A 13,021-nucleotide genomic window follows, 5' to 3' on the forward strand; every position below is an offset into this window, starting at 1 on the left:
ACCAGCTGCTAGAGGGCAGTGTTTACCAGCTAGAACTTTGTAAGAAATTGTATTAAAATAAATGATCTACACGTATTTACTTATACACTATGAACTATATTGATCTAAATTCATTTAATAGCTTTCCTGTTGCTCAAACAATACAGCATGGACCTAGCAACGTCAAGGTCATGGGTTTGATTCCCAGAGAGAACTGATACAATTTACATGGGAACACAATGTAAGTCTCTTTGGATAATGCATATGTATTAATCAGTGATCATTAGCATTAACAACTCAAATAGTGGAAATTGTCTGGTTTAAAGAACCACTGAAGAGCCTTTATTCTTAGGGGTGCATTGGAAATAAATCATTGACAGTGATATTTAGAAAGCTTTTTAATAATGTCATACTCGAAACTGAAAAAGTGCATAAAAATCAAGTCCAAAGCCATTCATCCAAAACATGTCCAAACATATAACCAGCTATAGAAGACCAACAAAACCAGTTACTAAGGCCAAACACTGCTCACTAAATGTCCATGATGTGCACACAGTGCTCAAAAAAGTGGAAAGGTGAAACATTTCACCCCTTATTGACCAACTCTCTGCTCTGTGTTTTTGTGACATTGAGCCATTCCTGGATACATGACTCACCTCTGAAATATGAAAGATCTGCCTTTATGTCCCTCACATTACCTCTGTATTCACTAGAACATAATAAAGTTTTGCTCTAGTGCTGGATTAATCATCTGAATAGTGTTTCCAAACCAGTACAGTTGTGCATTCATTGTGCTGAGTTTCATCATTCATCTTTCTTTTTATCAAGCCACTTAGCAAATACCACATGATTTAAGAGCAGGTCAGTTAAAGAGTGTTTCTTCTCGAATGAGCAAGTGAGAACAGGAAGTCATTTCCTGACTTCAGATTGTATATAATTGATAATGTATTGTTTATAGTAGAATACTAATATGTTATAAAGGTATGCCTATCACATCATCCATATATAAGGTCCAATAGCTAATTACCCTCCTCCATCCCCAGCTCCTCCTCTCGTCCAGTCAGGATTCTGCCTTCTGTATATTATTTGTGATATTATCATTTTCTAAAAAAGTTAAACATTATTTTGCCGTTTATGTAGCCCATATAATATATATATATATATATATATATTATATATATATAATATATATATATATTAATTATATTTGGTATTGATGATACAGGCGGCTTAAATCAAGTTGCCACAGTTTTATTTTCCTTAAAATCTTAGCATGTTATAGATACAGTTTAGTTGGTTATTTAACTAACTATGTAATTTAACAACAACAAATAAAAAATAAAAACAAGAAACACAAACAAAACAATAATAATAATAATAATAATAATAATAATATTAATAACCTAAAATAATAATAATAATAATAATAATAATAATAATAATAATAATAATAATAATAATAAAAATAATAATAATAATACATGTGCAATAATTAATAAAAGTTAACTGATGGACTGGAGTGGTATGGATTACTTGTAGATGATTATGATGTTTTTATCAGCTGTTTGGACTCTCATCCTGACGGCACCCATTCACTGCAGAGCATCCACTGGTTAGCAACTGATGTGATGCTACATTTCTCCAAATCTGTTTTGATGAAGAAACAAACTCATCTACATCTTGGCTGGCCTGAGTGTGAGTAAATATTCAGCTAATTTTTATTTTTATGTTTGGGTGAACTATTCCTTTAATTTACCAGTATCTAAATATCATACCACCTAAGTCACTGTTTATATTATAAATATATATAAACGTATCACTCCAAAACAGTTAGAGCTCTAAGATCATCATAAGAGCACACAGTTGTCAGCCGATCTATTAATAGACACGATGCACAGACAAAGAGAATGTGTCTGTTGTTCTAATATGTGTTCATAGGTGCATGTATGTGCAGTGGTGTGTCCATCCAGCCCACCCTCTCTCAACACAAATCATTTCATATACAGTATAGTCATGTGATCTTTTACACAATTTATATATCATCGGGGTTCAGCTTCAAGAGCAAACAGCCTTTGGTAACAAACCGGTGAGTAACCTCATCCTGACCCAAAGACAGGTAAGAGCAGTATCTGCACGTCTCCACCAAAAGCATGATAGATTGATTGTTTAATATATTGTCAGACTAGTAAAGAAATCATAATAACAGACCAAAAAATCTTCAATAATCATAATAAAAAACACTTAATAAAATAATCACATAAAAAAAAGACGTACATTCATCATTAATAATCTTCTTTCTTCATCAAATAAACAGCATTTATTTGCATTGTGTAGGATGGAACAAGAGAATAAATGCATGAAAGTTTATTCACAGACACGTTCAATCACTGACAGTTTATAGTGATCGCAAAAGTTGACATAACATTCCCATCTTCTTTGTTTCTGTCCAGGGGTCAAGAGGGTAAGTTTTAATATGTTTTGATTCTCTGTAAATAATAAATCTGCATAAAACTCACAGATTTGTCTATTAAGCCAAACATTATTTTAAATCAAATACTCCAAAACAACACAAAAAAAGAAGAAAATATACAAATATTGTAAGAAGTAATATTTTTAAATAAAGTTAATTTAGATGTTTACATATAAAATAATAATTTAGATTACCTGACAAAATACTTTTTTAATATAGACAACTTTACATAGTGAAATAGCTAGTACCTTGGCGGATAAACTCAAATAATTAACTTTCACGTAGAACATTTCAACTTATATCTAAGACCATTTCTGCCACATAAGAAAAACAATCATGCATTTTTTTGTCATAATTATGCCAAAAAAGTTGAATTCATGAGAGTTCTAAAGGATGTAAACAACCTCTCACATTTCACCTTTTATTGAGCATTTTACTAAACATTTCACCTTTTATTGAAGTCATTTCCACCGCAAAAGAAAATAACAAATCTTGTGAGAATTGTCAACTTCCTCACATAAAAGATGAAAAAATGAATGACATTAAAGTCATTATGGAAAAAAAAGAAAAAAAACCTTTTTATCTCTTAGTTTTGACTTTGTCATTATGTCATTATAATCTTTATGTCATTATTATGTGGCAGAAATTATCTTTTCACACAGATTTTTTTTTACACAAATTTACTGATTATTATCTTGGACATCTATAATTATTGCTATAAACTAAATCCATCAAATTGTGGTATCAAATGCATAAATGCATTGCAGTGATGTTTTCACTTAATAATCACTTAACAAATGGCATTCGATTATTGTTCAGATTATTCATAATGATTAAAGAGCATGCACAATAGACATAATTTTCTATGATTTTGCTTCTGTTTTTCCTAAAACCGTCATGAAGTAACTTCAGTTAAAACATTCCGGTCAGTGTTCTCGCAGAGAAAGGTTTCTGTGTTTGTGGCCGTTGAGAAGGGCTGTTGTTTGGAGCACAATAACAGGCTCAGTCTTTCCCTCTCTCGGCCGGCCCAAATGGGAATCAGGTTTCCTCGCAGTGGATGATCTGGTTTGCACATCGGCTCCTGGGCTTTTACCCAGATACCTCAGTTTAAATGTTACCTTTATTGTCCAGTAACGGAGAGAGTAAGTAGGTGAGATTCACAGCGAACGAGGTTGCACTGAACAAAGACACTGAATACAAACCATCCCTTCATGTGTCAGGAATGTGTGTTTAGCCCAGTGAAATTAGACCTGTAGAAACAAAGACAGAGAATTTAGTGGCCACTTTCCATGAACAGGACAGTTTTTTGGTATTTGAAGCATTAGTGGGACAAAATCCTAAAGTAGCTAGAAAATATATTTATTGGCACCTTAAAACATGTTACTTGAAAGAAATATTGACTAAAACTAAAAATTAAATACACTTTTCTTAATATGAATAATTATTTTCATCATATCTATATACAGATTAAAAATTTATAGGCTACTGTATTTAAAATATTTATGGGAAAAAATTTATCCACATGGGAAACAGTTTAATATTTCTGGAAGACTGTGTATTGTTAAAGTAACATTTGATCCCAAACAACGATTGAAAAAAATTCCCAACCCTGTTATTTTCAAACGTGTTATCCATTCGCAATAATTGCTCATATAAAATGAGTACCCATTCTGACATAAAAAATAACTAAATCTCGTGAAGCTTAATTATATATTTAACTCGACCTCAATAAATCGAATTGTTAAGCACATTGTTAAGGTCCTGTTTTAAACCGTGTACGTGAAAGTGCCAGGTATTTGCTGTTCTGGGAGGACATTTGGCTGCTTTGATTTGTAAACATACCCATCATGCATTAAAGAACAGGAGAGTGAGAGCGGATGAGCGGTGGGGTGTGTGTTGTGAGATCATGTTCTTTGGCACCAGAAGCCGATATCAGAGAAACCGGTGATGGGTGTGTTTATGTGTGGCTGGATTAGTTCAAGGGTGGAGTATCAGGACCAGCAGTTTCCCAAACGACATTATGCAATGGTCCTGTGTTACATCATTCATGAGTCTATGCCGTTATTAAATGAGGTCTGATTTCCTTCATCTACCCTTAAACTCCTCATATGCATTCAAAGTGTTAAATGAGATTGAAGTGTGTGTGTGTGTGTGTGTGTGTGTGTGTGTGTGTGTGTGTGTGTGTGTGTTTAAGTTTATGTGACAAAACTATCCACCAAAAGTGAGCTAAATCTGACAAAACTTCATTTTGGAAACATATAGCAATGTCCTCAAATGGACAAAATTTTCTTCAAAAAAATATTAAAAACAACAACAAAACAATAACAATAAAAACAACGTTCTCATTCAGATAAGCGTGTGTTTGAGAGTCTGCATTGCTCATTTGCAACTATATGCATGATTATGTTCTCACGCTGTCTGCGTCTGCTTTGCACAGAGGAGTTACAGGATGAGGGGGTGTTTGAGGAGGTAGTGTCACTTGTGCTAATGCTATTGCTAAAGTTACAGCTAATAATGAATGAGGTTTGTATGGAAGCTTGTTTCCGCCACAAGATAAAAATAAAAAAAGGTAATTGTGACTTTTTACCTCACAAGTCAGATTTTTTTCCTTGCAATTCTACAAGGATGTAAAATCAGAATTCTGATTTTTTTCCCCCCTCGCAATTATAACTTTTGTAATTCTTACAATCTTGCAATTTAAGATGGTAATTGCAACTTTTTACTTCTCAATTCAACTTTCTTGCAATTCTGAGTTTATATCTCACAGTTCTATACCAGAATTGTGAGACATAAATTCTCAATTGCGAGAAAAAGTCAGAATTGTGAATTAAAATACAATTACCTTTTTATTTTTTATCCTGTGGTAAACGAAATAAATTTAATGAAAATAAATGAAAGAATAAATAAATAAAAGTGAAGAAGAATACAAATAAATGTAAAAATAAATACAGAAATAATACAAATAGGAAAAAAGTAATAAAAAATTAATTCAGGATTAAATACAAATGAACAATATTTATTTTTATTCATGAATTTAAAAGAATGAAAATAATGCCATAATAAGGCCATTGTTTTCATGCATAATATAATTTCTTAGTTATTTCTTTTAATTAAGGACTGAAATATAACCAGATATTTCCTTTATTTGGTCCTCCATACTTAGCTTCATTTGTATGCTTTAAAAAATTAATCATGGATGTTAATATAAATAAATGTGAAATATTTATAATTATAATAACATATTAATTCACTATTAAAACTGTAAATAAAAGAAAGATTATTAGAGAATATTTTACAAGAAAATACTGTTTCAGGCTTTGTACTTTAATTCATTTAGTTTAAAAACTAATCCTATATAATTTTTTCTTTTAATTACTTAGGGTTAATACTGATAATTAATGTCCACACATCGTGATACACAGGGCAAGACTTCAAAATTATCATAATGTGTTTCCAGGTAAATCCTCCTGTTTATGTGTTATTCTTTAGGGCTTGTAGAGGCCAGTGGGAAGCAAACACCCAATCCACATCACACAGGTAAAAAAACAAAAAACAAATCGGGATTATTCAGCAAGTGCCTATAATACAATCAACAACACCCAATAATTATACTCTCACAAAGTCACTGATTAAACGAAGAGTGACACATTTAGAACAATGTCAGCTATTGTCAGTTTAATGGACTACATCCATCATATTTAAGAAGTTTCAAACACTTCCAGACTTTCTTAACCTGAAATACTCTGAAAACAATGGTGATTTATTTTTAACGTTTAGACAAAACACCTTTTAGCTTCTGATAACAGAGGTGTCTTCAGGGCATTCTCTGTATCTCCCTTATCTTTTGTCAATCCTGTGGATCTTCACATTGCTGTCATAGCTGACATGGCTGTCTTTTCTTATTTAGATGCTGCTGAGGAACCTGGGGAAGAAGGTAAGCATGATAGCATCAGACTCACTCAAAACTGGTTTCACTTTAGAAACTGAGCCCTGATGACCTTTGACACCTTTAAAAGAAACAACAATAAACTAATCAGCAACTAAATCATACATTTGTGTTCTTTAACCTCTTGGCAACTGAATGATGCAGGAGAAACAAAACCAAAGCATAAGTGAGTGAAACTTTCAAATTTATGTGAAATAAATAATAAATAAAATAGGTTATATATAAAGTATAATATATAACTATCTATTTCCAAATGTAAGACCATTAGTATGAAAAAAAAAAAAATACTAATGCATTGTTATTGATTATTAGACCCTTTGTCCCAGCTATGGTGCCTCCAAAAACAACCAATATATATAAAATTTAATTTTATTTTATTTTTTATTTTTATTTTATTTTTATTTTATTTTATCTTATATTTATTTCAATCATTATATATTTTATTTTATTTTATTTTATTTTATTTTATTCAAATACTTATTTATTTATTTATTTATTTTTATTTTATTTTATTTTTTTTTTTTTATTTTTTTTTTTTATCTTATTTTATGACCTGCTCTGTCATAAAATATGTGCTATGAGTAGTTTGTACTGTACTGTACATTACCACTATACTGCATAATCACCTACTAAACAATATCTTTAGGACATTCACCGCAAACGTATGGAGAAAGACCTGACGGAGCTACAGACGCTCATCGAGGCTCACTTCGAGAGCAGAAAGAAAGAAGAAGAGGAGCTAATCAACCTCACCCAAAGAATTGTAAGATATTATAAATATATATATATAATTAAACACGTTTCTTTATAATTATTGTCATACATTACAGAACAAATGAATTAACCCTTACTGCTGAAACTTTAATAAAACAAGTGAACATCTTGTTGAAATCACTATTGACCAGCGAGGTTATGTATACAGCAGGGCTTATACTGGTTTACAAGCTAGACTAGCAACAAACCAGGCATAACCAGCATGGAAACTCATGCTTGCTTTACTCTGCTCTTTCCAGCAGGACTGTGACTGGTTTAAGAGAGCCAAACTGTTGACTACATACTTTCAAATAAAGTCATGATTCAATGAACAACTGCATAGAGAACATAAAAAACAGAAAATAGAAAACAATGCAAAATATACTACTGTCAATGTTTGTTTATTGTGTAAATTGTGCATTATGAATGCGTGGCTTAAAGTTTAGTTTTCTGGATATGATTGTGTTCATGTGAGTGCATTTGATGTGACATAAATGATCAGTAAATAGATCTGCATGGAAACCCTGACACATGACCGTTGAAATATTTGGGATCAGATTTTTTTAAAGAAATTATTACTTTTATTCATCAAGAACGTATTAAACTGATCAAAAGTGACAGTAAAGACATTTAAACAAAGATTTCTGTTTCAAATAAATGCTGTTCTTTTGAACTTTGTTTCCACAAAAATATTAAGCAGCACAACTGTTTTCATCATTGATAATAATAGTTATATTTCTTGAGCAGTAAATCAGTGTATTGATTTCTGAAGGATCATGTGACACTGAAGACTGGAGTAATGATGCTAAAAAAATTCAGCTTTGATCACAGCAATAAATGACATTTAAGAATATATTGAAACTGAAAACAGTTCTTTTAAATTATAATCATGTTTCACAATATTACTGTTTTTACTGTATTTTGATCAAATAAATGCAGCCTTGGTGAGCAAAAAGAGACTTTTTTTTTCAAAAACAGTAAAAATCTTCTATTCCAACTGATACTGTAAGTGCCTCAAACTAAACTCTGAGCTTGTTTCAAAGCTTTTAGATGTGCTAAATATGATTAGTTGATCTTCAAACAGGTTGTCTGTGTGTTGTGACCATCAGGAGAACCGCAGGGCAGAACGAGCGGAGCAGCACCGGATCCGGACAGAGCACGAGAAAGAGCGGCAAAACAAACTAGCCGTAAGTTCAGTGAAGTGGACGTATTTTACAAGGCAGAAAAATGTTCTTTTCTCTAAATGTGTGAGACTTCTGACTTCCGATTCATTAGATGCTACAGGTAAATGACTAGATGATTAACAAAGTGCAGTTAAATCTATTTTCACTACAAGCCAGTCTGTTTATGATTAGGATAATACATTAATATATAATGGTAACAAATAACACTTTGCAATATCAAGTGACTGGAAGCTAATGACACTGGAGGTCTCGCACATTCAAATTACAGATGCCCATCAATTTCTTTCAGGAGGAAAAGGCACGGAAAGAGGAGGAAGAGGCTAAGAGGAAGGCCGATGATGACGCTAAGAAGAAGAAGGTTCTCACGAGCTTCCAGTACACGGGATTCATGCAGAGGGTAATGAGCTCAGAGGTCAAAGGTCACGGTGCACAGCCACTACAAACGATCATTGTCTGTTTTGTTTCGATTGACAGACAGACAGAAGGGGTGGGCCTAAGAAGCAAACAGAGAGGGAGAAGAAAAAAACGATTCTTAGTGAACGCCGTAAGGAACTGAAAGTCGAAAACCTGACCGCTGATAAACTCAGGTGAAGGAGTTTTTAAAACAGCTCTGCCAGCATGAAATATAGTCAAGCAGCACCGTGACGTGACGCCACAGGCTGTTGCCTCACATTCATGGACAGGTTAATCACGTTCCTCATGTGCTTTTATGCAGAGAAACTGCGAACGAACTCTGGAAGTGGATGCGCCAACTTGAAGCCGAGAAGTTTGAGCTGCAATACAGATACATGTGCCAGAAATATGAGGTGAGGTTTCACATCCATAAAGCCTAACATAACGTTAGAGGAGTCATGACATTTGGAGAAGATGTATTTATGGGATGTACAGTACAATACAACTATCAATTACACACACATCCAGTCACGCCCAGCACAGACTTGGCAGAACAATCATCCGGGCCGGTTCCCAGAGACTCCGCTTGATTGACATGAGAAGGAAGCAAAGCTAATTCACAGAGACTGATTCATACGTGTGATTTTCTGTCTCACAGATCACAGTCCTTAGGAATCGCGTCAGTGACCATCAGAAAATGTAAGTTGCTGTGAAATGGACCTGACTGATTGATGCGTTGTTCATACAACAAACCAAAGGGCCAGAATTTAGATTTTCTCCTTTCATTTTGTGAGGTTCATGTGACCTATTCAATGTGGCCCACATTTTAGACACTAATCATCATATTTTTTTGTCATTAGGCCTGTATGAAATTAGGAGGAAATACACTAGCATTAAATTTTTTTAATGTTTTTAAACATTTTGATTTGATCAAAAATACAGTAAAAACAATAATATTGTGAAATAACATTACAGTTTTAAATAACTGTTTTCTATTGTAATATATTTTAAAATGTAATTTATTCCTGTGATGCATTACTCCAGTCTTCAGTATCACATGATCCTTCAGAAATCATTCTAATATGCTGATTTGCAGTTATATTTTTGTGGAACATATTTTTTTAGGATTCTTTGATGAATAGAACATTCAAAAGAATGACATTTATTTGAAATAGAATCTTTTTTAAGACAAATGCCTTTACTGTCCCGTTTGATCAGTTTAATGCATCCTTGCTGAATAAAAGTATTAATTTATTTTAAAAATTCTTAAAAATCTGCATGGAAGTGTACATGTGTATTGTAAACATACAGTTTGTACAATACCTCATATAGTGCAATTCATATTGTATGATTCACCCCAGCAGTAAATCAAGCAGTTATCTAGTTAGATTGACATCAAAAATGCTCTGGAGTCAAGTTACACAACATCTGATATTTATGAAGGCAGCTCAAATTGATTTCAGTGTGATATTGTTATTACATAAGAAAAAAAAAAAGATTTTGGCCCCATTCAAATGCCGCCACAAACTGTGTAGCCCCTTCAGGTGTTAAATATCAAGCAACTGTTGAATAATAAAACATGTTACCTTCAGCTCAGATGTGAATAGTGATGAGCAATGGTCCTGAAATAACACACAGGATTGACCTCAGTGTGTGAAAGGCATTGGTAAAGACCAAGCTAAGACGCGTAATGCCACTAGGCTAATCTAACATAGCATCATGTTTCCAGAACTCTCTGTGAGGAATAACAGTTGGTGCTTTGTTCTAGCACAACCTTTATCCAGAACCTAAGGCATGCAAATGGAAATAAACAGATAGCTAAAGGATTGTGTACTGTACATTGCAAGTAAACAGAAAAAGAAGCATGGCTGAGTATCAGTAGCACATGGTCATACCCCGATATTTTGAATGTTTTGAAAGATCATTTTTATACACCATATGGTGTTTAAAGGTACTGTAAGATACTTCATGAATACTACATAATGCTAGTCTCCAAAAACATGGTATTATCATATTTCTATTTCATATATTTTTTATGCAAAAAAATATACACTATTTGTTGTCCACTTAAAATACAAATGAAAAATGATCGTTTAATAATCAAGATGATCATTTAATATCAGATATCAAAATATGAAATGATTAAATGATTAAAAACATATAAAAAATATACCCTGTAAAAATGTTTTGTCTGGTAACTTATAAATATATTAATCTAAAATAACTGGTTTAATTCAAGTAAGAAATATAACCTAATATTACTGAATCAATCTGATGCAATTTAGCTAATGCAAATAAATAAATAATAATAATAAAAAATTAATAATCAGGGAACAATTGCAATTACAAAAACAATTACAAACAATTCCATCGAATTATCATATTCATATACAACATGGTATTTAAATAGTACTCAAAAAATACCATGGTATTACAACCCTGCAAGTGTCCAAAAACATGGTGTTTCCTTGTTTTTATATATTTTATGCAATATATAAAAAAAATACACCATAACATTTTTTTAAGGTAACTTAAAAGTTTATTGATATAAAATCACTTGTTTTATTCAAATAAAAAATCAAATCAAATTTAATATTACTAAATCAATCTCATGATATTAAGTTAATGCAACAAAAATTATTTAATAATCAGGAAAATAAGAAGCAAACAACAGTTTGTGTGTATTTACCATATATAGTATTAAATAGCACTATAAGGTATTTAAAAAATCCATTTTGTTAGTTCCCCAAACCATGGTATTACCATGTTTTTATGTAACATTTATATGTTATATAACATTTTTGTTTTTTGACTGGTTTAATATTACAAAATAAATAAAGACACATTCATTTAATGCAAAAGAAATTTAATTTAATGCACATTTTTGCTTTTCACCCTGCATATGGGACTATTTTGATTGCAAAATACATCTGGTAGTATAAATATGGCAATTTTATAAGCATGTGAACAGCTGCTCAACACTAAGGCATGTGAAAGTCAGGTAGCTTAATAATAGACCACCATCACCATAAAATATCAAACAACAGAGCTGCTACTCCAAACTAGACTTTACAAAACCCTAGTCAAACCCAGTGTGTGTCGCATGGGTGATACATCTCTCGCCAAACGCACTCCTGCCTGACTCATGCCAAATCTGCACAGACTTGCCAAGCTGTTATGGCCGATGTGACCTGTACTGAACTGAGCCGTAACACAGCTGGGATGTTCCAGCAGCTTAATATGAACCGTCTAGCAAAGGATTTTTGAAGATCACTATAGTTATGATACTGTAAATTCGTTTCAAGATGATTTATTGAAGGGCTCTCCGGGGCACACAGAGAATGAAGACAGATCCAGCAGCTGTTCAAGGGTTAAAGGGGAAGTTTTAGGGTGTCAGACAGACCCAGGGATCCTGGAAGATCCCATTTTAAGCACTAGAAGAATGGGAGATTTGATCAGGCCTGACATTGCTACCGCAAGAGATTAAGACAACATATGCCTGTACAAAATAAGACTAATCTGAGGCCCGTAAATAAAAGAACATGGATTTTGTTAACACCTACTGTAGTGTACTGGTGTATAGTTCATGTCATAAAAATAAAGGATATAAACAGATCTAAAAAGACTGAGGCTAAAGCCACAAGTCCAGCAACAAACTATTGTCTTCTTTGTGACCTTGTGGGTCATGACCATAAAATAGGTCACACTTCTGTTCTGATCTTAAAATAAGTATTAAAAAATGCAACCATATAATTGTTCACTGATCATTTCCGTAATTACAAATGTATTTTTTTATATATGTTTTTTCCCTCTCTCTTAGTACCAAAGGCTCTAGGAGTAAGAGAGGACTACGAAAATAAAGCAGCTTCACAGAGACCACAGCAACTGATATTTGCATAAATAATATGCTTTAATATAGTTATACATTCTGATCCTTATTTAATACACTTACACATCCTGATCCTCTTATTTAAAGTTTTTTGAAACGCTACAAAGAATAAAAACAGTCATCTGAATGAAAGATGAAATGGTGAAGTTGGTTTTTAAGAGACTAATAAATAACAGTCCACATTTGTCGTTTTAATATGATCATTTGAATTTAATGACTTTTCTGTGTTAATTATATGCATGTCATAATATGCAAAGTGCCATGATGTGTGCAGCTGCCATTTATGATTATTATCTTGTCGATTTAATGTTAATGAATCATAATAAGAAAAGTGAAAGTAAAGATTTAATTGAACGTTGCATGCATTTTCAGAGATTTGCAAGCATGACTATGTATTTTAGTAGTAT

At 32.4% G+C, this 13,021-nt stretch overlaps 1 protein-coding gene and 1 long non-coding RNA gene across 2 annotated transcripts; both read left to right on the plus strand.

The window, feature by feature from the left end:
- The first annotated feature begins 5,924 nt into the window (after positions 1-5,924).
- On the plus strand, positions 5,925-6,739 carry LOC109091688. The gene is made up of 4 exons (XR_006160318.1): positions 5,925-5,986; positions 6,357-6,383; positions 6,540-6,561; positions 6,708-6,739. It is a non-coding gene; the product is annotated as an uncharacterized LOC109091688 (long non-coding RNA).
- A 308-nt stretch (positions 6,740-7,047) lies between these two features.
- Positions 7,048-12,900, plus strand: tnnt2b (troponin T type 2b (cardiac)). The gene is made up of 7 exons (XM_042759141.1): positions 7,048-7,158; positions 8,258-8,335; positions 8,622-8,729; positions 8,807-8,919; positions 9,048-9,138; positions 9,384-9,424; positions 12,546-12,900. The coding sequence occupies exons 1-7, from the start codon at positions 7,060-7,062 to the stop codon at positions 12,583-12,585; spliced, it is 570 nt and encodes a 189-aa protein (XP_042615075.1). The 5' UTR covers positions 7,048-7,059; the 3' UTR covers positions 12,586-12,900.
- Positions 12,901-13,021: the final 121 nt, after the last annotated feature.

Source organism: Cyprinus carpio, chromosome A6 (assembly GCF_018340385.1).
Source record: "Cyprinus carpio isolate SPL01 chromosome A6, ASM1834038v1, whole genome shotgun sequence".
Taxonomy (NCBI): domain Eukaryota; kingdom Metazoa; phylum Chordata; class Actinopteri; order Cypriniformes; family Cyprinidae; genus Cyprinus; species Cyprinus carpio.

Coding starts and splice junctions, on each gene's coding strand:
- tnnt2b (XM_042759141.1), top strand. CDS start 7,060: ATGGAGAAAGACCTGACGGAGCTACAGACGCTCATCGAGGCTCACTTC. Junction 8,336..8,621: donor AGCGGCAAAACAAACTAGCC/GTAAGTTCAGTG, acceptor AATTTCTTTCAG/GAGGAAAAGGCACGGAAAGA. Junction 9,139..9,383: donor ACATGTGCCAGAAATATGAG/GTGAGGTTTCAC, acceptor TCTGTCTCACAG/ATCACAGTCCTTAGGAATCG.